This window comes from Cervus elaphus, chromosome X (assembly GCF_910594005.1).
Source record: "Cervus elaphus chromosome X, mCerEla1.1, whole genome shotgun sequence".
Classification (NCBI taxonomy): domain Eukaryota; kingdom Metazoa; phylum Chordata; class Mammalia; order Artiodactyla; family Cervidae; genus Cervus; species Cervus elaphus.
Genome location: NC_057848.1, coordinates 25,273,791 through 25,301,567, shown reverse-complemented (window position 1 = coordinate 25,301,567; position 27,777 = coordinate 25,273,791). Strand labels below are relative to the sequence as shown.

At 37.8% G+C, this 27,777-nt stretch overlaps 1 protein-coding gene across 1 annotated transcript; it reads right to left on the bottom strand.

The window, feature by feature from the left end:
• Positions 1–418: 418 nt before the first annotated feature.
• On the bottom strand, positions 419–23,760 carry CLIC2 (chloride intracellular channel 2). Its single transcript, XM_043896988.1, has 6 exons — positions 23,451–23,760; positions 10,282–10,391; positions 10,047–10,172; positions 2,434–2,540; positions 1,567–1,748; positions 419–969 (listed from the first exon to the last, which is right to left on the bottom strand). Exons 1-6 carry the CDS (start codon positions 23,505–23,507, stop codon positions 808–810), a joined length of 744 nt encoding a protein of 247 aa, XP_043752923.1. The 5' UTR covers positions 23,508–23,760; the 3' UTR covers positions 419–807.
• Between the last annotated feature and the right edge of the window lie 4,017 nt (positions 23,761–27,777).

Here is a 27,777-nt window from a genome sequence, read left to right as displayed (position 1 = left end):
CTATTAAAACACTACTTCATTGAGATTTTATCTAGGGAATTCCCTAGTGGTGAAGACTCAGCGCTTCCACTGTAAGGGGCATGGTTTCTGTCCCTGGTAGGGGAACTGAACTGAGATCCCACATGCCCTGGGGTTGGCCAAAAATAAATAAATTTTATCTAACTCCCACCAAGACATGTAATAACACCTGTATTTCTTTTTTGAGGCTGAACTTTGCTTCTTCTCTGAAGGACCATGTGTAAAGTTCAGTTTTTGTTTTCAGATTTGAGCGATTTGATTGCATTTTAAGATGGACATCTGAGTACATATAATAATGGAACAGTTTAAAATTCTGTAGAAAGATTTATGATTATTCTCTAAGAATGGTTTACTTTACCCTTTAATGAATAGCAACAAGACCTTTTGATCAGTCAGATGTTTTGTAAAATTGTTTTAATGATTTAGGTGGAAATGTCTCTAAGGGACAGTTTGAAACCATGACTATATGTCATTTGTAACTTTAGCTATCGGTTGAGCTTGCACACATGATACCTTCTAGGATTTCAATCAAATGGTAAAAGATATTGACACTTTTCATATCATTTAAAATTGCAGTGGTTGTGCTATGGGAATTAAAATATGAAATATGAAGACCTGTAAAATACACAGTAAGCAGATAGTTTGGATTAACTAGGTACAGAAAATACAGTATTCTTTTTCATAAGAAAGTTGAATAGAGAAAACAGCATTTTCCATATTCTTATTTCTAAAAGACTTTCTAATATAATAGCAAGTGAAAAGAGAGATTTTTCTACTGAAAGGGCTGTCCTAACTCTTCTGTTTAGCCACACTTGCATAGGTATTTTCAATTTCTTTGTCTTCTGGACACGTGTGGGTAAATTCTTCACGGGCGTAGGCATTGTGGAGATAGCGCCAGACTCCTGAGAATTCTACTGGAATGTCAAAGTCACGGTATTTCTTTGCAGCAACCTAGGGTTTTGGGAAAAAAAAAAGAGGAAAAGCAGTTGATAGTGAGGGGCATCAGTAACATGCTGACTTGTAAAAATATATCTCAAAGGTCCAGATCATTGAGGACATGTTATCTACACAAAAAGTACAAAATAAATGTAAAGAATCTTGGTTTTACTATTTTAATGTTTTTTCTACATATGTAAACAAAACTTTATGCTTGTAATTATTTTTGTATTTATGCTATATTTAATTATAAATATATTTAGAAGAAGGAAGCACAGATAAAGAGCTTCTATCTCTTCACTGGACTATGAGTTTGTTTAGGGTTCCAACAGTGTCTTACTCCTCAACAATTCTGTGCAATGGGTACCCTTGTTTTATAGACAAGACAGTGGAAAACACCTTCTGATTTAAGAAGAAAGAAGCAAGAAGTGTTTATGCTTCCCAGTGGAGATCATTATGGATTTTTCCTCTGAGGAGAAAAGGAGACATACACTACGCATATCAATGATGACAAATCAATAATAAAAACCTCACACTGAATGGTCACTGTGCTTCTTGCTGGCGACTCCCCAGACCCTTCTCAATCATTCAGCCTACCCTGTAAAGACTTACTTTAATAATGTGCAGTTTGGGTAACAAACTGCAGTCAGCCAGGGTCAGTTGATCACCATCCAAGAACAATCTTCTGGAGACTGTGAGTTCTTCAGCACTGTCTGGATCAATTTCATCCAGAAGTGGGGTGTTCAAGTAGTCATCCAGACGCTTAAATTCTTTAAGCAGAGATTTTTCAAAGGCTGAGGCAATGAAATCATAGGGTTACGTATACATTTGTTATCTTCATGACTGAATACATTCTCAATATGCTTTTCTCACATTAAGATATCTCTGTCCTTTCACATTGCTTACAATGACTCTTCAAAATCTATATATTTAACTAGAATGCTCAACTACACACTGATAAGACAGAGGCAGATGTTTAATTAAATGGTGAGTGGAAATATTTTTGGACTTTTCTTGAGGAAGTACATTGGGAGGAGAGTCAAAGAAAGAAAGGTGATGCATATTATTACTAGAGGAGAGTCAGAAAGTGGGAAAAGAGACTCATAGCTCTCCTGATTCAGAGAATAGTAAACCTGTTCAAGAGTGTTTGTGGGAAATGGTAGCTGCTATGGTTTAAGAAACCTTAAAGGTACACAGAGCTGGGAGAGTTGGAGGGTTAAGAAATACAATCCTGCAGTTAGTTCACATTTGGCATGCCAATGTTCTAGTTGAGCTAAGTTTGTGATTACTATATTGAATATTAGGTTATAAATCCAATAAAACTTCATTCAAGGGAATTTCAGAAGAGAGGAAAGAGAACGAGATGAAGAGTATTTCTCAATATATATTATATATTCAGGAAAATCCTATTTTAGCTGAGTCAGAATGTGATTGTGAGCATGTGAGAGAAACAAAAAAATTTAAATAAAGGTGTCTTACTCTTATTTGCCTCCTTTTGTGTATTCTTAATGTATGCAGAAAACTTGGCAAAGAGATTACAGCCCACATCAAAGGACTCCTTGTTCCTGGGACTCAAGTGAGGATACCTTAAAAAGAAACATCACTGCACATAACATTCACATATAACAAGGCATACACCAGGTGTCCTAGCTTGCACTCTACTGAGAATAGAAATTTTGGAAAATCGTGCTGGAAACTGAAGGTCCTGAGAAACCTTTCATTGAAAATATGTCTTTTTCCCAGCCTGAGAATACTTTAGTGTTTAAAATTCACTGGGAAATCAGCTTTTTGGAATTCAAAGTTCCTTTATCTGTGAAAACAATGTTTCAAGTGACTGTCGGGTCCCCATGGTAGTGGTTTAGTCACTAAGTCATGTCCAACTCTTGTGACCCCACGGACTGTAGCCCACCAGGCTCCTCTGTCCATGGGATTTTTTCCAGGCAGGAACACTGGAGTGGATTTCCATTTCCTTCTCCAAGGGATCTTCCTGACCCAGGAATCGAACCCAGGTCTCCTGCATTGCAGGCAAATTCTTTACCACCTGAGCTATGAGGGAAACCCTCCATACTTGATCCTAAAAACCTGTTTGACAGAAGATAAGTAGTACAAAAAAACATGGCTTCAAATAACAAAACACATAAAAGTGTAAAGAGGAGAAAGTGGGGAAAGAAGCAAAGATGTCTTCCTCTTAGTAATACAAAGTTAATTTAGCATAATACAATAAAATAATGTAATAATGTAATTCACCACATTAACAAATGAACGAAAGCTGTATGATCATGAACAGATGCCTGAAAAGTGTCCAGTGAAAATAAATAAATCAACTCCTATTCATAAAACCCTGCACTAGCAACTAGAAACGGTTGGGTCCAATATTTAACCATCTTCCTTGATTCTTCTTTTTCTCCATCCCTGCATTTGATCCATTAGCAAGTCCAGCCAGCCTACCTTTCAAAATGTATCTATAATCTGTCCACAACTTGCCACATCCACTGCTTCCTGCCTGCTCCCAAGCCTATATTACTGCAACTGTTTTTGATTACAGTAATTCCCCAACGTATGAACCTTCAAGTTTCAAACATCGGGTGGAGAGGGAGGTGGGAGGGGGGATCAGGATGGGGAATACATGTAAATCCATGGCTGATTCATGTCAATGTATGACAAAAACCACTACAATATTGTAAAGTAATTAGCCTCCAACTAATAAAAATAAATGAAAAAAAAACTTTCAAAGATATGAGCTAGATCTGCAGGAGGATGACTTCATTGAACTCCTTGCTGTGCAACACAAGGAGCTCACTAATGAAGACCTGATGGAATTGGAGGGTCAGAGAAAGGACAGAGAGGCCAGAGGAATAAGTAAGTGAAGAACGGATGAGGTTTATGACACAGCAAATGGCAAGGGGATTTTCTTTATTTGAGGAGGGACTGTTAGCTTTTGAAACCCAGGACCTGAACCTAGAATGGTACATGAATGTTGCAGCAGGTGTTCAGAATGCAATCCACTGCTACTGTGTCATCTATGGAGAAAAATAGAGTAACTACCTGACATCACCATACTGTTTCTTCAAGAAGGTGGATAGAATTGAGTCCAGCAAGGAGCCAGACACTGTGGCATCAATGCAGGTGTGAGTGACATTGTAGCTCGCCCTCTGTCTCCTACTGCTCTTGACCTTTCAGCTCTACTATCTCCCATCTCGTCCCCTTCCTCTAGTCAGTAACCCTTCTTGCCTGTTCATTGGATGCCAGCTCCTGGATGCCAGATGTTGTACTGCACTACTGCACTTTTCAAGGTGCTGTGCTGTAGATTAAAAATGTTCCCTTTATTTTTTCATGCTTGTTTATGTTTTATGTATTATTTGTGTGATAAGTATTAAAAACATATTACAATACAGTACTATATAGCTGATTGTGTTATTGGTGGGGGGGCTGTGCTCAGTGGTGTCTGACTCTTTGCAACCCATGGACTGTAGCTCACCAGGCTCCTCTGACCATGGGATTTTCTAGGTTATTGGGTACATAGCTCAGTCGGTAAAGAATCTGCCTGCAATGCAGGAGACCTGGGTTGGGTTCCTGGGTGAGGAAGATCCTCTGCAGAAGGAAATGGTAACCCACTCCAGTATTCTCACCTGGAGAACCCCATAGACAGAGGAGCCTGGCAGGCTACAGTCCATGGGATCACAAGAGTCGGACATGACTTAGCGACTAAACCACCACCACCAGGCTAACTTCACTGGACTTACAAACAAATTGGACTTATGAACATGCTCTCAGAACAGAACTCGTTTGTATGTAGGAAACTTCCTGAATCCTCCCTGTCCCATGCTTGTCCCTCACACTCTCAGAATATTCTGCACCTGCTACCAGAGCCCAAGTCTTCACAGTGGTGTGATCTGATCCCACCTTACCTCTCTGCTCTCATCTCTTTCCACTCTCTGCCTTATTCCCATTGACCACCTTGCTTTTCTTCTAATAGGCCTGACAAGGTCCCACCACAGGTCCTTTTCACTTGATCTGCTTTTACATAAAGAGCTTTCCCTTGTATATGCACATGGCCTGCTTCCCTCTTCTTTCATGTCTTTTAATCTGATATCTCCTCCTAAGTGAGGCCTTTCACTGGCCACCTTATCTGACATTGCAACCTCTCCCTTGTCCCATACACCCACTATTTCCCTCCCTTGCTTTACTTTTTTCTTCATATTTATCATCATCTAAAATAGTTAATAGTTTGCTTTTTCTCTTGCTTATTTGCTGTCTTCCCTAACTAAAATGTAAGTTCTGCTAAGGCAGAGATTTGCCCATTTTATTCACTGATGTGTCCCAAATGCCCAGAGTAGTACCTGACACATAATAAGTATTCAGTAAATATTTGTTAAATGATTACATGAATCAATTAATTTCTTTAACTTGGTCAAATGTATCCATCAATAACTTTCAGCAAGTATCATTTTAAATGGTGAAATGTTACAACTATTCCCTTTAAAATCAGTAAAGGATGAGGATAATCATGATAACTATGGCTCTTCAATATTGTGCTGAATGTACTAACTTGTGAGACAAGGAAAAACACCATTCTGTGGATGACTACATTTTGTACATAAAGTTTAGGCAACAAGACAGAAATGCCTATGATTGCTATTATAGTTGACATTTTCTGAGGTTTTAGCAAGTGGAGAAAAACAAAAACATAAAGCAATCAGTATAATTATTGGAAGAAAAGTAACAATATAACTGTATACCTATAAAAAGCAAGAAAAGATTGCCTTTTCTAGCCAAAATAATTGCTAGAATTAATGAGATATTTTGATAAGGTGGCTAAATACAAATCAGACATTAAAGAAGTAGCCATAACAAAATGGATATTAGTAACATATTCCACTTACAAAAGTGACAAATATATAAAATATTTAGAAATAATTTAATATGAAAGGTATAGAACCAAAATAAAAACAGAACTCTACAAAATATCATCAAATGACACAAGACACTTAGGACAACCTGAGTGTCCATCAGTGGATGAATGAAGAAATGTGGTTCTATTCTCTCTCTCACCCACCCACACACAAACACAATGGATATTAGCCATGAAAAAGGAGGAAATCCTGCCATTTGTGCCCACATGAATGGATCTTGTGAACATTATGGTAAGTTGGACAGAGAAAGACAAATACTATATGATATCACTTACATATGGCATCTTAAAAAGCCAAACTCATAAAAATAGAGAGTAGAATGGAGGTCACAAGAGAGAGGATGGGGGATGAAAGAATTGGTAAGATGTTATTTAAAAGTAAAAACTTGCAACTAGTATATAAATAAGTTTAGGAAATTGAATCCACTGCCTAGTGATTATAGTCAATAATATTGTATTATAAACTTCAAAGTTGCTAATACAGTAGATCTTAACCATTATTACCACTAAAAATAAATGATAATTATGTGATGGAATAGAGGTATTAGCTAGTGCTAGGTGGGTAAACATATGGCAATATGTAAATGTATTGAATCAACATGTTGTATACCTTAAACTTACACAATGTTATATGACAACTATACTTCAATATTTTTCAGACACATTTTTTAATGACTGTATGGTATTCCATTGTATGGAGACATGAAAATTCATTGCTAATTCTGAAGTTTTGAAGTTTAACAAAAGATACAGAGAATAGCATACAAAAAAGAAATGCCCATGTACCCACCATCCATATTTACTAAAAAGCCAACATTTTGCCTTTAAAAAAGACTTGAAGGAGCCTTCTACTGGGCATGTGGGCAGTGGCTCCTGAGGGATCTTTCAGAGAGAGTTGAGATCTGCTGGAAAGACATCAGTGGGGACCCAAGCTATTATACATTGGGAACCAGAAATTTACTTGAGATCACAAGTTAGCAGAAATGCAAACTAAAGTATCAGTGAGCTATCACTAAACCCATCTGAGTGTCACAGATGTTAAAAGAATGATAATGTATAGTATTAAAGATATGTAGAAAAAGTGTACCCTTATATTCTAATGGATAAAGCTGTAAATCTTTTTTAAAAGATACATACCACTTGAATTTTGTTCCTGTGAATCTATTCCACAGGGATAAAAACACCAGTACATAAGGACACATGAACAAGGATGTTATTTATAGCAGTTTGTACTGATAAAAAAACTGGAAGGAAAGGGAATGTCCATCAGTAGAGGAATCGTTTGGCAATTTGCAGCACAATTATAGTAAGCATAAATCTACACTAGTGGAGTTGATGAATATTAAAAACTTTTTCTGAAGTCAGATAAGCAAGATGCAAGTAAGCATAATTATGCTTACTATTATTGTGTTTATATGAGCATAAAAAGGGTATGGAAACATATACCACAGATTATTTTTCATTAGTTCCCTTTGGGAGCAAGAAAAGGTTTGGGAGCAGGTGGTTTGAAGGGATTCAGTAGTAGAGGAAGATGGATGAGGAGAAAATAACAAAATTAGACTCAATACTTATAGGACAAACTTGGAACAAGTGCTTAAAATACAGGAAGCCATCACTAATGGATGAAAGAGACAAAGCATAGGAACACAGAAAAGAATCTGAAATAGTATTCCTAGTTTCTTAGGTAGGAAGAATTTTATACTGATAGACTCTTTTATTTATAATGTATACATTAACATTAAAAGACTTTATTTTTTTAGAGCAGTTTTAAGCTTACAGCCAGACTTCTGACTGATGAAAACTGTGAGATAATAAATGAGTGATATTTTAAGACACTGGGTTTGTTGAAAAACAATAAAAAATGAATACAGTAGTCTTATTATTTTCAGACACTATCCTGGGTGGGCAGAGACATAGAGCTGTCATTCAAGTGTAGACAGTGCAGTTATGGCCTCTGGTTAATTGAGAGATATCTGTTTCCTGGTTTTCTCGTGTTAGGTATGGTCTCCCTTCATGTCATCAGTGATATAATGAGCTAGTCTTCATCAATCCTCATGGACTTTACAGTGCTATTATCCCATACCCTCACTCCCAACCCTCCAAGTGTTTCTTCTCTATTTCTAGACTACAGAGAATTTACTTTTTTTAATTTAAGTGAGTTATGCATTTTAAAAATAATTTAAAATATTATATTGATGGTCTTTGTGTCTTTGAGGTCAAAGGGGGAAGTTTATGCATGATAGACATAATATTTCTCCCCTGCAGAACTAAGAGATCAGACTGAATTAAAGCCTATTTCAAAATTCTAGATCTTCTGAGGGCTCTACAATAAAATAAGTCTGATTTCTACCAGTATAAGTGTCCCCAAACCTCATTATGGATCAGACAATGTGGCTAAAATTAAATTTCATTTCTAACACACTACTTGCATCTCATAAAGCTTTAATATATGTAAAAGTTTTCCAATCATATATGGAGTGATCAGGGTGGATCTTTGCAAACTTTTATAGAAAGAGCAAAATAGAGCTCTGAAATAGGCTATTCAGGTATGACCTAAGTCAAATCCCTTATGATTATACAGTAGAGGTGATGAATAGATTCAAGGAATTAGATCTGATAGAGTGCCTATAGAACTATGGATGGAAGTCCGTAACTTTTTACAGGATGTGGTGACCAAAACCATTGCAAAGAAAAAGAAATGCAAGAAGGTAAAGTGGTTGGGTGAGGAACATTTACAAATAGCTGAGAAAATAAGAGAGGCAAAAAGCAAGGGAGAAAGGGAAAAATATAACCAACTGAATGCAGAGTTCCAGACAATAGCAACGAGAGGTAAGAAGGCCTTAAATGAACAATGTAAATAGAGAAAAACAACAGAAAGGGAAAGACTAGAGATCTCTTCAAGAAAGTTAGAGATACCAAGGGAACATTTCATGCAAAGATGGGCATGATAAAGGACAGAAACTGTATGGACTTAACAGAAGCAGAACAGATTAAGAAAAGGTGGGAAGAATACACAGAGGAACTATGCAAAAACGATCTTCATGACCCAGATAACCACGATGGTGTGGTCACTCACCTAGAGCCAGATATCCTGGAGTGTGAAGTCAAGTGGGCCTTAGGAAGCATTACTACAAACAAAGCTAGTGGATGTGATGGAATTCCAGTTGAGCTATTTCAAACCCTAAAAGATGATGCTGTGAAAGTGCTGCACTCAATATGCCAGCAAATATGGAAAACTCAGCAGTGGCCACAGGACTGGAAAAGGTCAGTTTTCATTCCAATCCAAAAGAAGGACAATACCAAAGAATGCTCAAACTACCATATAATTGCGCTCATCTCACATGCTAGTAAAGTAATGCTCAAAATTCTCCAAGCCAGGCTTCAACAGTATGTGAACCATGAACTTTCAGATATTCAAGCTGGTTTTAGAAAAGGCAGAGAACCAAAGATCAAATTGCCAACATCCAGTGGAGCATCAGAAAACCAGGAGAATTCCAGAAAAACATGTACTTCTGCTTCATTGACTATACTAAAGCCTTTGACTCTGTGAGTCACAACAAACTGGAAAATTCTTCAAGAGGTGGGAATACCATACCACCTTACCTGCCTCCTGAGAAACCTGTATGTGAGTCAAGAAGCAATGGTTAGAACTGAACATGGAACAACTGACTGGTTTACAACTGAGCAAAAAGTATGACAAGTCTGTATATTTTCACCCTGCTTATTTAACTTATAGGCAGAGTACATCATGTGAAATGCTGGGCTGGAATCAAAATTGCCAGGAAAAGTATAAACAACTCACTGGAAAAGACCCCGATTCTGGGAAAGACTTACGGCAAAATTGGAGAAAAGCGTGGCAAAGGATGAGGTGGTTAAATAACATCACTGACTCACTGGACATAAATCTGAGCAAACTCTGGGAGACAGTGAAGGACAGGGGAGCCTGGAGTGCTGCAGTCCATCAGGTTGCAAAGTGTCAGGCACGACTTAGCAACTGAGTAACAACAACAAAACACAAGTTTTCTAATCATATATGGAGTGATCAGGGGTATCTTTGCAAACTTTTCTAGAAAGAGCAAAACTGAAAAAAAAGATGTTTAGAAAAATACTCAATCTGCAATAAATAAGTCAATAAAATAGATCATCTCAAGAACAATAATATCCTGTAAAAATGCTGTACCTTGGAGGAGCCAGTGTCTGCTCTAGAAACTCCTCAATTTTAATGAAATCTGTTTTCAACTCCTTGTTATATACCAGGAAGGGAGGATTGGTGCCTGGGGCTAAGTCCTTCAGCTCTTCAGGCTTTCTATAATTAATGAAAATAAGCAGAGTTATTCTTCTAGATAAAGTACATATTATGCAAACACCAAGATTGTATCGGTGTCTACTGATTTTAACCCCCTGATTTCTCTTACCTGGTCATGTCAACAGTAGTCACATTGAATTTAACTCCTTTAAGCCAGAGGATCATAAAAAGGCGTTGACTAAAGGGACAATTTCCAATACTCTCCCCATCACTTCCAGCCTATTAAGACAAAGAGAGGCTTCATTCATTCATTTGCTCAACAAGTATTTATTGACTGCTTACTGTGAAATGAGCTAGTTGCTAGAGACAGAGTTGGAAGTCCTTAATCTCAAGGATTCTACAATCTTTGGGCAGAGTGCTAATGAAGCAAATAATTTTATTGTATGTAAAAATTACAAGTGTGATGAGTATTAATAATGATAAATTTTATGCATTACCAAAATTTATATGACCATTTCAGATATTCCAAAATTTTGTTACTCTAAATACTTCAGTAACAAATGTTTCCAAGCATACAACTTGTTCCATTTTTAAGATTATATATTTAGAATTCACCTTTAAAACCAGAATGCTAACTAAACATTATTTGCATTTTCCATTTTGATAGATCCTGCCAAATTTTTCTTGAAAGATGTGTTCCATATTTTCATTGGATATTTGATTTCCTTATTCTGTGAATTGTTTGTTCATGACAATTTTATATTTTTTATTAAGATTATGACTTTTTCATTATTAGTTTGGAAAAATTATTTGTCTACTAAAGCCACTAACTCTTTTTTTTTTCACTAACTCTTTTTGATACATGTTACACGTACTTTTTTGAAGTCTCATGTAAAACTAAAATTTTAAATAAAATCTTATACTGTTTTCCTTTGTAAAATCTGGTTTTTCTGATATGCTTATACAGCTGTTATATACATCAAAATTGCAAAGAAAATATTTTCTTATTTTGTTTTACTATAAAGATGTCCTCTCGTGTTTTTTCTAGTACCTTTATGGTTTCCTTTTTACATTTGTTTCATCTATTAATATTTAGAATTTATTTTCACATAAGGAGCATATTGGGACTCCAACTTTATTATTTTTATTATTTTACAAATAGATACATGTGCCTGTATGTTCATTGCAGCCTTATTTATGATTGCCAAGATATGGAGTCAACTTAAATGTACATTGACAGATGAATGGATTAAGAAGATGTGGTGTGTATATACAACGGAATACTACTCAATCACAAAAAGAAGGAAACAACACCATTTGTAGCAACAAGGATAAACCTAGAGATTATCATCCTAAGTGAAGTAAGCCAGACAAAGACAAACATAGATATCACTTATATGTGGAAACTAAAATATGACATAAATGAACTTACCTGTAAAACAGAAACAGGCTTACAGATGTAGAGAACAGACTGGTCGCCAAGGGGGGTGGTGAGGGAGGGATGGAGTGGGAGTTTGGGGTTAGCAGATGCAAATTATTATTAGATGAGGTCATTAAGTTTGAACCCTTATGATGGGATTAATGGCCTTGTAAGAAGGGATCAGAGAGCTCCCTCCCTTGCATTGCTCTTTCTTCACTTTCCCCTACAACCATGCGTGCAAGTTTGCAGCAGAGAAGGCACACATCTATTATAAACCAGGAAGAGTGTTCTCACCAGAAACTGACCATTCTGCCACCTTGATTTTGAACGTAATTCTTATATTTTGGTAAGTTTTCTTTTTCTTGGCAGTGACTGCAACAGAGGAAATAGTGTTCATTGTTGCTCTTTTTGGCATCTGAGAGTGAAGAGATATGGGAAGAAACAACCAGTCTTGGCAGTCTGAACTTCTTTTGTAACAGAAGTCAGACTAAAGATCCAATCATAACTGGGGTTAGTGAATGGAATCTTGATTATGGGTGGGAGGCAGGAAGAACAATAAAGTCTGATAATAGTTACAGCAGGAAGGGTGGGTTGCTTTTAGTAAAAGGAAAGGCAGAACACTGAGGTGTGGGGGAAATGCAGTACAATTTTACAGGAAAACTGAAACTTTTTCTGTTGTTTATAATAATGCTGATTTAAAGTGCCATTACACAAAATGTATGAATATACAATAGAGAAAAAGACAGTCTCTTTTCAATAAGTGGTACTGTGAAAACTGGACAGCTACATGTAAAATAATGAAATTAAAATATTCTCTAAAACCATAAACAAAAATAAACTCAAAATGGATTAAAGGTCTGAATGTAAGACCAGATACTATAAATCTCTTAGATGAAACTTAAGCAAAACACTTTATGACATAAATAGGGGCAAGATCTTTTTGGATCCACCTCCTAGAGTAATGAAAATAAAAGCAAAAATAAACAAATGGGATATAATTAAATATAAAAACTTTTGCACAGCAGAGGAAACCTTAAACCAGAGAAAAACACAACCCATAGAATGGGAGGAAATACTTGCAAATGAAGCAACTGACAAGGGATTAATCTCCAAAATATACAAACAGCACAAGCAGCTCAGTATAAAAAACCAAACAGCCCAATCAAAAAGTGGGCATAAGATCTAAATAGACATTTCTCCAAAGAAAGCATACAGGTGGCTTATAATCACATGAAAAGATGTTCAACGTCTCTCATTATTAGAGAAATGCAAATCAAAACTACAACAAGTATTACCTCACACTGGCCAGAAGGGCCATCACCAAACAATCTACAAACAATAAATGCTGGAGAGGATGTGAAGAAAAGGGAACCCTCCTATACTGTTGGTGGGAATGTAAGTTGGTGCATTCACTATGGAGAACAGTATGGAAGTTCCTGGAAAAACTAAAAATAGAACTACCGTCTGACCAGCAATCCCAGCCCTTAGCATATATTCAGAGAAGACTATAATCTGAAAAGGTACATGCACATCAATGTTCATTGCAGCACTATTTACAATAGCCAGTACATGGAAGCAAACTAAATGTCCATTGACAGATGGATGGATAAAGAAGATGTGGTATATATATATATACATATATATATGTATATACAACGGAACATTACTCAGCCATTAAAAGGAATGAAGTAATGCCATTTGCAACAACACATATGGACCTAGAGATTGTCATACTGAGTGAAGTAAGCCCAATATTATATGATATTGCTTATATGTGGAATCTAAATATGTTGGAAATGAACTTATTTACCAAACATAAACAGAGTCACAGACTTAGAGAAGAAACTTATGGTTACCAAGAGGGAAGGTGGGAGGAGGGATAAACTGGGAAATTGGGATGGACATTGACACACTGCTATATTTCAAATGGATAAACCAACTTTAAATGATACAATCAACCAGCTAGACCTAATTGATATCTATAGGACATTTCACCCCAAAACAATGAATTTCACCTTTTTCTCAAGTGCACATGGAACATTCTCCAGTATAGGTCACATCCTGGGCCATAAATCTAGCCTTGGTAAATTCAAAAGAATTGAAATCATTTCAAGCATCTTTTCGGATTGCAATGGTAAGATTAGATGTCAACTACAGGAAAAAAAACTATTCAAAATGCATACATATGGAGGCTAAACAACACACTTCTGAATAACCAACAAATCACGGAAGAAATAAAAAACAAAATCAAAATATGCATAGAAACAAATGAAAATGAAAACACAACAACACAAAACCTATTGGATTCAGCAAAAGCAGTGCTAAGGGGAAGGTTTATAACAATACAAGCTTACCTCAAGAAACAAGAGAAAAATCAAGTAAATAACCTAACTTTACACCTAAAGCAACTAGGAAAAGAAGATATGAGAACCCTAGGGCTAGTAGAACAAAAGAAATCATAAAAATTAGGGCAGAAATAAGTGAAAAAGGAACAAAGAGACTATAGCAAAAATCAACAAAACTAAAAGCTGGTTCTTCAAGAAGATAAATAACATAGACAAAGCATTAGCCAGACCCATCAAGAAAAAAAGGCAGAAGAATCAAATCAACAAAATTAAAAATGAAAATGCAGAAATCAAAACAGACAGCACAGAAATACAAAGGATCATAAGAGACTACTATCAGCAGCTATATGAAAATAAGATGGACAACTTGGAAGAAATGGACGAATTCTTAGAATAGTATAACCTTCCAAAACTGAACCAGGAAGAAATAGAAAATCTTAACAGACCCATTATAAGCACAGAAATTGAAACTGTAATCAAAAATCTTCCAAAAAACAAAAGCCTAGGACCAAATGGCTTCACAGCTGAATTCTACCAAAAATTTAGAGAAGAGCTAATACCTATCCTACTCAAACTCTTTGAGAAAATTGCAGAGGAAGGTAAACTCCCAAACTCATTCTATGAGGCCACCATCACCCTAATACCAAAACCAGATGAAGATGCCACAAAAAAAGAAAACTACAGGCCAATATCACTGGTGAACATAGATGCAAAAATCTTCAACAAAATTCTGGCAAACAGAATCCAACAACATATTAAAAAGATCATACATCATGACCAAGTGGGCTTTATCCAGGGATGCAAGGAGTCTTCAATATCCACAAATCCATCAATGTGATACACCACATTAAAAATGGAAAGATAAAAACCATATTATTATCTCAATAGATGCAGAGAAAAGCTTTGACAAGATTCAACATACATTTATGATAAAACCCTCCAGAAAGCAGGCATAGAAGGAACATACCTCAACATAATAAAAGCTATATATGACAAACCCTCAGCAAACATTATCCTCAATGGTGAAAAATTGAAAGCATTTCCAATAATGTCAGGAACAAGACAAGGATGCTCACTCTCATCACTACTATTCAACATAGTTTTGGAAGTTTTAGCCACAGCAATCAGAGCAGAAAAGAAATAAAAGGAATCCAGATTGGAAAAGAAGAAGTAAAACTCTCACTGTTTGCAGATGACATGATCCTCTATATAGAAAACCCTAAAGACACTACCAGAACATTATTAGAGCTAATCAATGAATATAGTAAAGTTGCAGGATATAAAGTTAATACACAGAAATCCCTTGCATTCCTATACACTAACAGAGAGAAAACAGAAAGAGAAATTAAAGAAACAATCCCACTCACCATTGTGACAAAAAGAATAAAATATTTAGGAATAAATCTACCTAAAGAAACAAAAGACCCATATACAGAACACTATAAAACACTGATGAAATCAAAGAGAACACAAATAGATGGAGAAATATACCATGTTCACGGATCAGAAGAATCAATATAGTGAAAGTGAGTATACCACCCAAAGCAATCTATAGATTCAATGCAATCCCTATCAAGCTACCAACAGTATTTTTCACAGAACTAGAACAAATAATTTCACAATTTGTATGGAAATACAAAAACCCTTGGATAGTCAAAGCAATCTTGAGAAAGAAGAATGGAACTGGAGGAATCAACCTGCCTGACTTCAGGCTCTACTACAAAGCCACAGTCATCAAGACAGTATGGTACTGGCACAAAGACAGAAATATAGATCAATGGAACAGAATAGAAAGCCCAGAGATAAATCCACGCACCTATGGACACCTCATCTTTGACAAAGGAGGCAAGAATATACAATGGAGAAAAGACAATCTCTCTAACAAGTGGTGCTGGGAAAACTGGTCAACCACTTGTAAAAGAATGAAACTAGAACACTTTCTAACACCATACACAAAAATAAACTCAAAATGGATTAAAGATATAAATGTAAGACCAGAAACTATAAAACTCCTAGAGGAAAACATAGGCAAAACACTCTCCGACATAAATCACAGCAGGATCCTCTATGACCCACCTCCCAGAGTAATGGAAATGAAAGCAAAAATAAACAAATGAGACCTAATTAAACTTAAAAACTTTTGCACAATGAAGGAAACTATAAACAGGTGAAAAGACAGCCTTGAGAATGGGAGAAAATAATAGCAGACGAAGCAACTGACAAAGAATTAATCTCAAAAATATACAAGCAGCTCCTGCAGCTCAATTCCAGAAAAATAAATGACCCAATCAAAAAATGGGCCAAAGAACTAAACAGACATTTCTCCAAAGAAGACATCCAGATGGCTAACAAACACATGCAAATATGCTCAACATCAATCATTATCAGAGAAATACAAATCAAAACCACAATGAGGTACCATCTCATGCCAGTCAGAATGGCTGCTATCCAAAAGTCTACAAACAATAAATGCTGGAGAGGGTGTGGGGAAAAGTGATCCCTCTTACACTGTTGGTGGTAATGCAAACTAGTACAGCCACTATATAGAACAGTGTGGAGATTCCTTAAAAAACTGGAAATAGAACTGCCATATGACCCAGCAACCCCAATGCTGGGCATACACACTGAGGAAACCAGATCTGAAAGAGACAAGTGTAACCTAATGTCCATCACAGCTCTGTTTACAATAGCTAGGACATGGAAGCAACCTAGATATCCATCAGCAGACGAATGGATAAGAAAACTGTGGTACGTATACACAATGGAATATTACTCAGCTATTAAAAAGAATGCTTTTGAATCAGTTCTAATAAGGTGGATGAACCTGGAGCCTATTATACAGAGCAAAGCATGTCAGAAATAAAAACAGCAATAGAGTGTATTAATGCATATATAAGGAATTTAGAAAGATGGTAATGATGACCCTATATGTTAGACAGCAAAAGAGACACAGATATAAAGAACAGACTTTTGGACTCTGTGGGAGATGGCGAGGGCTTCCCTTGTAGCTCAGTTGGTGAAGAATCCACCTACAGTGCAGAAGACCCGGGTTTGATTCCTGGGTTGGAAAGATCCCCTGGAGAAGGAAATGGCAACCCAGTCCAGTATTCTTCCCTGGAGAGTCCCATGGACTGTAACCTGCCAGCCTCCTCTGTCCATGGGGTCGTAAGAGTTGGACACAACTTAGCGACTAAATCACCACCAGGAGAAGGCCAGGGTGGGGTGATTTGAGAGAATAGCATTGAAGCATGTATATTACCATATGTGAAATAGATGACCAGTCCAAGTTCGATGAAACAGGGCACTCAAAACTGATGCACTGGGACAAACCTGAGGGATACGATGGGGAGGGAGGTGAGAGGGGGATTTGGGACAGGGGGACACATGTACACCCGTGGCTGATTCATGTCAATGTATGTCAAAAACCCCTACAATATTGTAATTAGCCTCCAATTATAATAAAGAAATTAATTTAAAAAATTAAAATGGATAACAAGCAAGGACCTACTGTATAGCACAGGAAACTCGGGTCAAAATTATGTAAACAACCTAAATGGGAAAAGAATCTGAAAAAAAAAGAATATGTGTCTATGTATAACTGATTCACTTTGCTGTACACCTGAAACGAAATCAACTATACTCCAATATAAAATAAAAATTAAATAAAAAATAAAGTGCCATTACACAAAATGTTGGGCTTTCCAGGTGGCACTAGTGGTAAAGAACCCACTTGTCAATGCAAGAGACGCAAGAGACCTGGGTTCAATCCCCGCGTCCAGAAGATCCTCCGGAGGAGGGCATGGCAACTCACTCGAGTATTCTTGCCTGGAGAATCCTATGGACAGAGGAGCCTGGTGGGCTGCAGTCCATGGGGTCACAAAGAGTTGGGCATGGCTAAGTGAGTGAGCACACACATACACAAATTGTGAAGCCTGATTTATAAATTACCTACTTCCAGCTAGCAAAGACAGGATGTGGTCATTCACCAGAAGAACATTTTCTCTTTGCATTTATGATTAAGTTTCTAAGTGTAAAAAATAACAACTGTGACATCTGACATTTATTGAGTGTTTACCATGTTAACAACTACTGTGTCTTACATATTTATTGGATTTAATCCTTACAGTGAAGATTGTTCTGTGAGGGAGGTTCTATCATTACTCTTGTTTTACAGATAAGGAAAGAGGCTCAGAGAAGCTGACTTGCTCAAGTACTCTCACCTAGACAAGAGTTGAACACATATACTCTTCTTATGTAGCAAATCCATTACTATCTACTCCAGAACCCACACTCCTTAAACATTGGTTTCTCCCAATTGATAGTTTTATTGGATTTATTATTAATCAGAAAAGGCAGAGGAACCAGAGACCAAATTTCCAACATCCTTTGAATCATAGAAAAAGCAAGAAAATCTCAGAAAAAAATCTACTTCTGCTTCATTGACTATGCTAAAGCCTTTGACAGTGTGGATGGCAACAAACTGGAAAATTCTTAAAGAGATGGAAATACCAGACCATCTTACCTGCCTCCCGAGAAACCTGTATGCAGGTCAAGAAGAACTGGGCATGGAACAATAGACTGGTTCAAAATTGGGAAAAGAGTATATCAAGGTTGTATATTGTTACCCTGCTTATTTAACTTCTATGCAGAGTACATCATGTGAAATGCCAGGCTGGATGAATCACAAGCTGGAATCAATATTGCTGGGAGAATTATCAATAACCTCAGATATGAAATAACACCACCCATTTGGCAGAAAGTGAAGAGGAACTAAAGAGCATATTGATGAAGGTGAAAGAAGGGAGGTAAAAAGCTTGCTTAAAACTCAACAGTCCAAAAACTAAGATCATGGCATCCAGTCCCATCATTTCATGGCAAATAGATGGGGAAACAATGGAAACAGTAAAAGATTTTATTTTCTTGGGCTCCAAAATCACTGCAGACAGTGACTGCAGTCATGACATTAAGATGCTTGCTCCTTGAAGAAAAGCTGTGACAAACCTAGGCAGCATATTAAAAAGCAGAGACATTACTTTGCTGACAAATGTTTGTAGAGTCAAATCTGTGGTTTTCCTGTAGTCATGTATGGATGTGAGAGTTGGACCCTAAAGAAGGCTGAGCACCAAAGAATTGATGTGTTGGAGAAGACTCTTGATAGTTCCTTGGACAGTTAGGAGATTGAACCAGTCAAACCTAAAGGAAATCAACCCTGCATTTTCATTGGAAGGACTAATGCTGAAGCTGAAGCTCCAAAACTTTGGGCACCTGATGCCAAGAGCTGACTCATTAGAAAAGACTCCGGTGCTGGTAAAGGTTGAAGGCATGAGGTAAAAGGGATGACAGAGGATGAGATGGTTAGATGGCATCACTGACTCAATGGGCATGAGTTTGAGCAAACTCCAGGAGATGGTGAAGGACAGGGAAGCTTGGCGTGCTGCAGTCTGTGGGGTTGCAAAGAGTCAGACATGACTGAGCAACTGAACAACAACAACAAAATCTTTATGATCGTCTTTATGATAGTTCTGATTTGAAAGCAGTCTGGCTAGAGAATAGTATTGCTTTCTATCTCACATTTATCAATAAAGACAAAAATATTTTATTCAGAATTTTGGTCCAAATGTTAAAGTCTATAATGGTATGGGCTTTCCTTGTGGCTCAGATGGTAAAGAATCTGCCTGCATTGCAGGAGACCTCGGTTAAGTTCCTGGGTTGGGAAGATCCCCTGGAGAAGGGATAGGCTACCCACTCCAGTAGTCTTGGGCTTTGCTGGTGGTTAAGATGGTAAAGAATCTGCCTGCAATGCAGGAGACCTGGGTTTGATCTCTGGGTTGGAAAGATCTCCTAGAGGAGGGCATGGTAACCCATTCCAGTATTCTTGCCTGGAGAATCCCTATGAACAGAAGAACCTGGAGGGCTACAGTCCATGGGGTTGCAAAGAGTCAGACACGACTGAGTGACTAAGCACAGCATACATAATGTTATGTACAAATCTGTGAAAACTTAATTTTAGACTGGTAGCTGCTGCTGCAGCTACTAAGTCGCTTCAGTCGTGTCCGACCTTGTGCGACCCCATAGATGGCAGCCCACCAGGCTCCTCTGTCCCTAGGATTCTCCAGGCAAGAATACTGGAGTGGGTTGCCATTTCCTTCTCCAATGCATGCATGCATGCTAAGTTGTTTCAGTCGTGTCCGACTCTGTGCGGCCCCATGGACAGCAGCCCACCAGGCTCCTCTATCCATGGGATTCTCTAGACAAGAATACTGGATTGGGTTGCCATTTCCTTCTCCATTAGACTGGTAGAGTAGAGAACACAAAAACTCCATTTATCAGTGAACAGCAAACAAATAAGACAACCTCTGCATCTAGAGAAAATAAAATGTGTTCTTTTAGAAAATCCTTTCTTAGTTCCCAGATATAAATCTTGCCCAAGTCATTTAGAGCTGAAAGGCAATGTTTTCACTAGCTATATGGAACACAGGGGTGTGTGTGATATGCATTCTTAATTGTGATAGGAGAAAAAATTACTTTCTTTTAGGGATCCCATCAGTGCTATTGGGAAATTGTGGTAGGTTCCCCAGAGGTAGCTGGGAAAATTGCAGAGTTATTTAATCTTTGGAAAGACACCACAGTATAAATGAGATATAGTTGCTTTTTAAGCTTTGTCATTAACATTCTCACTTCTCTCAATCCCTATTCTCACTCATAGTATCTTCTACAGAACTTCTAGAGATCTTTGGAATCAATCTTGCATGCATGCATGCTAGGTCACTCAGTCATGTCCAACTCTGTGACCCTATGGACTGTAGCCTGGGCTCCTCTGTCCACAGGATTTTCCAGGCCAGAATACTGGAGTGGGTTGCCATTCCCTTCTCCAGGGGATCTTCCCAACCCAGGGATTGAACCCACCTCTCTAATGTCTCCTGCATTACAGGCAGATTCTTTACCACTGGCGCCACTCTTTAAAGCAAAGCAAAACAAAAACCCAGACCAGATGATAGTCAAGGTTCCTTCAGAAAATCTGTGACTTGTGTCAACGTCATTAGATATGCTTACATGTAGAGGATTTCATCTAATGAAATTCTGAGAAATTTTACTAAAAAGTGTGCCCAAGTGAAAACAATTAAGATTATGCACAGCTATTTTAATTTCCCAGGTGGTGCAGTGGTAAAGAATCTGCCTGGAAATGCATGAGATGCAAGAGATATGGGTTTGATCTCTGGGTCTGGAAGATCCCCTGGAGAAGGAAATGGCAACCGACTCCAGTAGGCTACAGTCCATGGGGTCGCAAAGAGTAGGACATGACTTAGTCAGTGAATATGCACACACAAAACAGTTATTTAAAAGGACTTTAATATTAACCCAGCCATTTATTAGCTATGTAACCTTAGGCAAAACTACCTAGGTACTTTTTTCTTTAGTTTCTGTACCCATAAAATAGGGTTAATAATAAACCACGTAGCACAGGCCCTGCCATATAGTAAGTACTCAGTAAGTGATTAGTTTTTAACCTGAAAGTTATTGTTTAATTTAACATTTGCTCCTCCAACGTGTGACTTCCTAACTTCTACTGTCTAGATAACCACACAATTCATGGGAAGTCTATGAAGATAAACACACAGATCAGTGCCAGCAATGGGTTAGAGGAATTAGGTTGGACTGAATAAACAAGTTTGGACAAAAGAAACTAGTTACCCTATGAAGAGACTTATTACCTCTGGTTTGAAATTGGTAGGTATAAAAAGCCAGTTGGGAAGTTAAGGCTTATTTAGATTTGCTGGAATCTGGAGGTAGGAGATGGAGAAGGAAATGGCAATCCATTCCAGTACTCTAGTCTCTAGCCTGGGAAATCCCATGGACAGAGGAGACTGGCGGGTTACATTCCATGGGGTCGCAAAGAGTTGGACACAACTGAGTGACTAAACAGCAATAACAAGAGGTAGAAGAAGTGGCTCTTATGCCCCACAGTCCAGCAAACACTTACTTGGATTCTTTTCTTGTGTAGGAATTCAAGAGTCTCTCTCTCTCCCATAATTTTTTTTTTTAAATTCCTCAGTTTATTTATTTATTTTTTTCCTCTCTCTCTCTCTTTAAATTTTTTTTGTTAGTTGGAGGCTAATTACTTCACAACATTTCAGTGGGTTTTGTCATACATTGATATGAATCAGCCATAGAGTTACACGTAGTCCCCATCCTGATCCCCCCTCCCACCCTCTCCACCCATAATTTTTTAAAGGCAGATTAACTATGTCCTTGGTGTATATATGTTTTAAAAAAAGTGAAAATAGATGTGTTAGTCCCTCAGTCATGTCTGACTCTTTGGGACCCCATGGACTATAGCCTGCCAGGTTCCTCTGTCCATGGAATTATCCAGGCAAGACGACTGGAGTGGGTTGCCATTCCCTCCTCCAAGGTATCTTTCTGACCCAGGGATCTAATGTGTGTCTCTTATGTCTCCTGCATTGCAGGCAGATTCTTTACTGTCTGAGTCACCAGGGTATAAAAGTATTACTTTGGCTAACAGGTGTTTAATCTAATATTTGGTAAGCACACCTTATTTATGTCTTTGTAGGCCATCAAGAGGAGATGTAGTTTTAGAGGCAAATTACTTAACCTTTATTTCCTTAGCTTACTTATCTAGAAATCATGAGAACAATATTACTACCAATACTACTTATACTACTACTTAACTTTTATTAACCTATCCTCCTAAACTAAAGGAGATAATATATGTAAAGTGTTTAGAAAAGGGTCAAGCATGATATGAATTTGTTATTATTATTATCATCATCCTGAATACTTCCAATAGTAAATGAAAATATAGAGAAAATAGTTAATATAGGCAAGGATTTAGGAAACTATGTAGTTAGTTTCTACTTGGAATAACCCATTCAAATTGTTTCTTTTTCTTGATGAGCTAATTTAGAAACACATGTTCCTTTCTCCTGCTTTAGGGGTTTTCCAAAGGGCTTTTCTTAAAAGTTAAGATGTTTAAAAAAAACCAAGGCAAAATGCCTGCTACTCACATAACAGGCACACAAACACTCCTGGCTTTCCCCTCCTATGGTGTTCATGTGACACTGCTCTGATGTTCATCCATTGTAGGAGAATTTTAGAAAGCTCTATTTGGACCATGGGTGGGAATGAGGCTCTCGGGCCATTTTTGGCCCTCTCCTCACATTCAGCCCTTCCAAAATCTATTCAATAAAACATAAATTGTGAGACCTGGAAAGAATTAAGGATCATTTTGTCAGGCTCCTTCATTGTATAGATAGAGAAACAAACAGATCCATGGTTACAAAGGAAGTCACTGAGAATATAATTTAGTTGTTCTGACTACTAACCAGTCTAGTTGTCTTTCCACCACATCTTCTTGCTTTTTTCAGATGGGATGTTTTTCTATTGTTATATAAGAGCAGCCAAACACCCAAGCATTCTTCAAGGACTCAGAGTATGTACCTAATTGCAAATTTATTTCCTATCTTTAGCTGAAATGTTGACTTTTTAAAAAGGAGCTGAGGTCCAGTGTCAAGAAAAATTACATTCTGTATGCTGTCATTAGAGCTAGAAACTTACCTTCACAAAAAGCTCAATTTCAGGGTCAGCTTCACTGCTGGGCCTTGGGCCTGCCATCTCTCTGTTTTTAGTGGCAATTGTCAGCCCTCTGCCTTCTGCACAGTCCACAGTACTCACAGATTGGTTTCTTCCAATTTTATCCAAAGGCTTAAATGCAGGTTGTGCTTTAAGAGGGAAATCCAGCTTCTAATTGTCAGAACTGGGCTAGTCTCTCTTCAAGAGGAGGGGTGCAGAAAATTCTAGATGCTTGAGAGCGGCTCTTGAATTCGTTTTCCTTCTTCCTCTTGACTAACATTTGAATCAAGGAGGAGCCAACTGGGTGTGTATAAACTGGCTGGCTAGAAGGGTGGGGGTGTTTCCAGAGACGCTTCAATGCTATGAGTCAGCATAGAGAAGCACATACAGAAAAATACACAAGCATTTTCAATATATCAAGCAGACCAGATGTTCTCTAGAGCTTCCCTTTGAATCCTGGGCTTCATGCCCAGAAAATGGCCCCTTATGCTGTTCTGTAACCTGACAGCAGCAAAAAGCTCTTCCAGGAAAAGGTCCAGAAATCATTCGGGTTTTAACATTTAACATTGAAAAGGATGTTTATCTAATGACACTGCCTTTGGTTTGAAAAGTGTACTTCATCAAAAGTCTCCAACCTCAATTCTACTGCTGACACAGCCAGATTTCCCTTCTGGGTTGCAAATTTCACTTCTCTTCTATAATCGGGGAATGCTCAATGGGAGGGTTGAGTCTGGGGGCGTCTTTTGCATGTTTCTCTGTTTCTGGGAATAGTGGACTCATTCTCTGTTTCTGGGAATGGTGGACTGGAAGGGATCACTTCCTGGTTTTAGTATCTGTATGAGGAACCACAAGCAGTTGTATATCTCTGCTTGTCAACCCTGGAAACAGCAGTAAAATATCCAAACTGATCACTCACTCTCTGCAGTGTTTTTGGCAGCTGTGTTTTCTGCCTGCCAGGATGAGGTGGGGTGGGGTGGATGCAGGCCCTGGGTGAATACACCCCTTCTGATGGGAAGAGTCTCATTCTGCTTGGAGTCAAAGTGAACACGGATCCACCAGTTGGGCACCATTGCGACCCTCTCTCTACAACACCACATGTTCCCCATGGTCATATGGGCTGTACATGCACCTGTCATTGCCCACATGTAAAGAATTTGCAGGACAACTTACAGCCTTTGGGCAAAATCTGGTCGCTGCCACACCTGCAGGGTTTAAACAAGGAGTGGCTGCCAGTAAGAATGTGAGTGTCCTTTAGGATGGGGGACCTGATGACCTCCCAAGTGATCAGTAGGGTGAGAGGGAACTTCTGCTAGACATCTGCTGAGCCAACCTCATAGGTGTGCATAGGACTGGCTGTTTGGCAGGACCCTGTGGAGGCTTTGGCCATATTTTTACTCTGTTCATTCATACTGTCACTCCAAAGACAATCAATGAATACTGCCTCTGTGCCAGGATGCTGATCCACTCTCAGATGAGCAGCACAGGAGGACAGTAAGTTTGAGAGGATGATAGGAATTCAACTTGAAGCATGCTAAGTCCGAGGCATCCTCACTCTTCCTCGTTCCGAATATATGATCAGTGCAAATTCTTGCCACTTCTGCATCCTGAATATTTTTTTTAAACCCACCCACTTCTCTTTCCTCCCCTGTTACTCAGAATTTCAACCCAGCAACACTCTTTTTCTGTTAATTACAAAACAGTGTTTTAAAGGACCCAAGTCTTTGCTTGACCCTCAGTCCTCAGGGGAAAATCTCCACTCCTACCATAACCACAGCAGCAACATCAACAACATACAGCAGCTCAATGAAGCGTGTATGACCCCTAATGAATAATCAGACACATGGACTTTCTATTTTTCTCTACTTCCTAAAGTGTTTTCAAAATTTTGTATTGAGATATAATTTATACACCATAAATTTGACTCCTTTTATGTGTACCTTCAAGGACTTTAAGTAAATTTATCAAGTGGTGCAACCATCACTGCATCCAACATTAGATATTTCTATCACCTCAATAGCATCTCTCTCTTGCCCATGTGCACTTAGCTCCCATTACCATCCCAAACCCCTTAACAACCACTAGTCTACTTCTTGTCTCTATGGATTTGCCTACCTTGGACATTTCATATAAATGGAATCACATGTATGTGGTCTTTTGTGACTTGCTCCTTTTACTTAGCATGACATTTTCAAGGTTCATCCATATTGTAGCATGACCATACTTCATTACTTCTGATGGCCAAATAATGGTAGATAACATGTATCTATCATGTTATGTTTATGGACATTTGGGTTATTTCCACCTTTTTGCTATTGTGAATAAGGCAGGTATGGACATTCATGCACATTATTTTGGGTGCACATATGTTTTCAATTCTCTTGGGTATATACCTAGCAGTAGAATTGCTGGTCATGTGGTAACTCTATGTTGAATTCTTTGAGTAACTGAAAAACTTTTTCACAATGGCTGCACCATTTTGCATTCCCGCCAGCAGCACATGACAATTTTAATTTTTCCAAAATACTTATTTTCTGTTTTTATTTATTTTTTTAAATTTTTATTGGAGTACAATTGATTTACAATGTGTTAGTTTCAAATGTACAGCAAAGTGAAATGTTTATACATATACATATATCCACTCTTTTTTAGATTATTTTACCACATTAACCATTACAGAGTATTGAGTAGAGTTCCCTGTGCTATGCAGTAGGCACTTATTCATTGTCTATTTTATACATAGTAGTGTGTATATGTCAATCCCAATCTCCCAACTTATTCCTCTGCCTACCTTATCCCCTGGTAACCATTAGATTGTTTTCTACATCTGTGACTCTATTTCTGTTCTGCAAATAAGTTCATTTGTACCTCCTATTTTTAGATTCCACAAATAAGTGATAACATATATTTGTCTTTCTCTGTCTGACTTACTTAGTATGATAATTTCTAGGTTCATCCGTGTTGCTGCAAATGGCATTATTTTGTTTTTTTATTGCTGCATAATATTCCATTGTATATGTGTACCACATCTTTTTTATCCATTCCACTGTCAATGGATGTTTAGGTTGCTTCCATGTCAAGGCTATTGTAAATTGTGCTGTAGTGAGCATTGAAGTGCATGTCCCTTTTCAAATTATGGACTTCTTCAGATAGATATATGACCAGGGCTGAGATTGCTGGATTATATGGTAGTTCTATTTTTAGTTTTTTCAAAAACTTCCATACTGTTCATCGTGAGTGCACCAATTTACATTCCCACCAACAGTGTAGGAGGGTTTCCTTTTCTCCACACTCTCTCTGGCATTTATTGTTTGTAGATCTTTTGATGATGGCCATTCTGACTCATGTGAGGTGATATGACATTCTAGTTTTGACTTGCATTTCTCTAATAATGAGCAAGGTTGAGCATCTTTTCATGTGTTTATTAGGAATCTGTATGTCTTATTTGGAGAAATGTCTATTTAGGTCTTCTGCCCAGTTTTTGATTGGGTTGTTTGTTTTTGTGGTATTGAGCCACATGAGCTGCTTGTATATTTTGGAGATTAATCCTTTGTCAGCTGCTTCATTTGCAATTATTTTCTCCCATTCTGAGGGCAGTCTTTTCATCTTGTTTATAATCTTCTTTGCTGTGAAAAAGCTTTTAAGTTTAATTAGGTCTCATTTATTTATTTCAGTTTTTATTTCCATTATGCTAGGAGGTGGATCAAAAAGGGTCTTGCTGCAATTTGTGTCAGAAAGCGTTCTGCTTATATTTCCTCTAAGAGTTTTATAGTTTCTGGCCTTACATTTAGGTCTTTAATCCATTTTGAATTTATTTTTGTGTATGGTGTTAGGAAGTGTTCCAATTTCCTTCTTTTTCATGTAGCTGTCCAGTTTTCCCAGCACCACTTACTGAAGAGGCTGTCTTTTGTCCATTGTATATTCTTATCTCCTTTGTCATAAATTAGGTGACCATAGGTGCATGGGCTTATCGCTGGGCTTTCTATTCTGTTCCAGATTGAAGGCAGGAGGAGAAAGGGATGACAGAGGGTGAGATGGGTGGATGGCATCACTGACTTGATGGACATGACTTTGAGCAAGCTTCAGGAGTTGGTGATGGACAGGGAAGCTTGACGTGATGCCGTCCATGGGGTCCCAAAGAGTTGGACACTACTGAGTAACTGAACTGAGCTGATCCTGTTCTGATGATATTTTTATTTTTGTGCCAGTGCCATATTCTCTAGATTACTGTAGTTTTGTCATGTAGTTTGAAGTCAGGGAGCCTGCTTCCTCCAGCTCTGTTTTTCTTTCCCAAAATTGCTTTGGCTATTTGGGG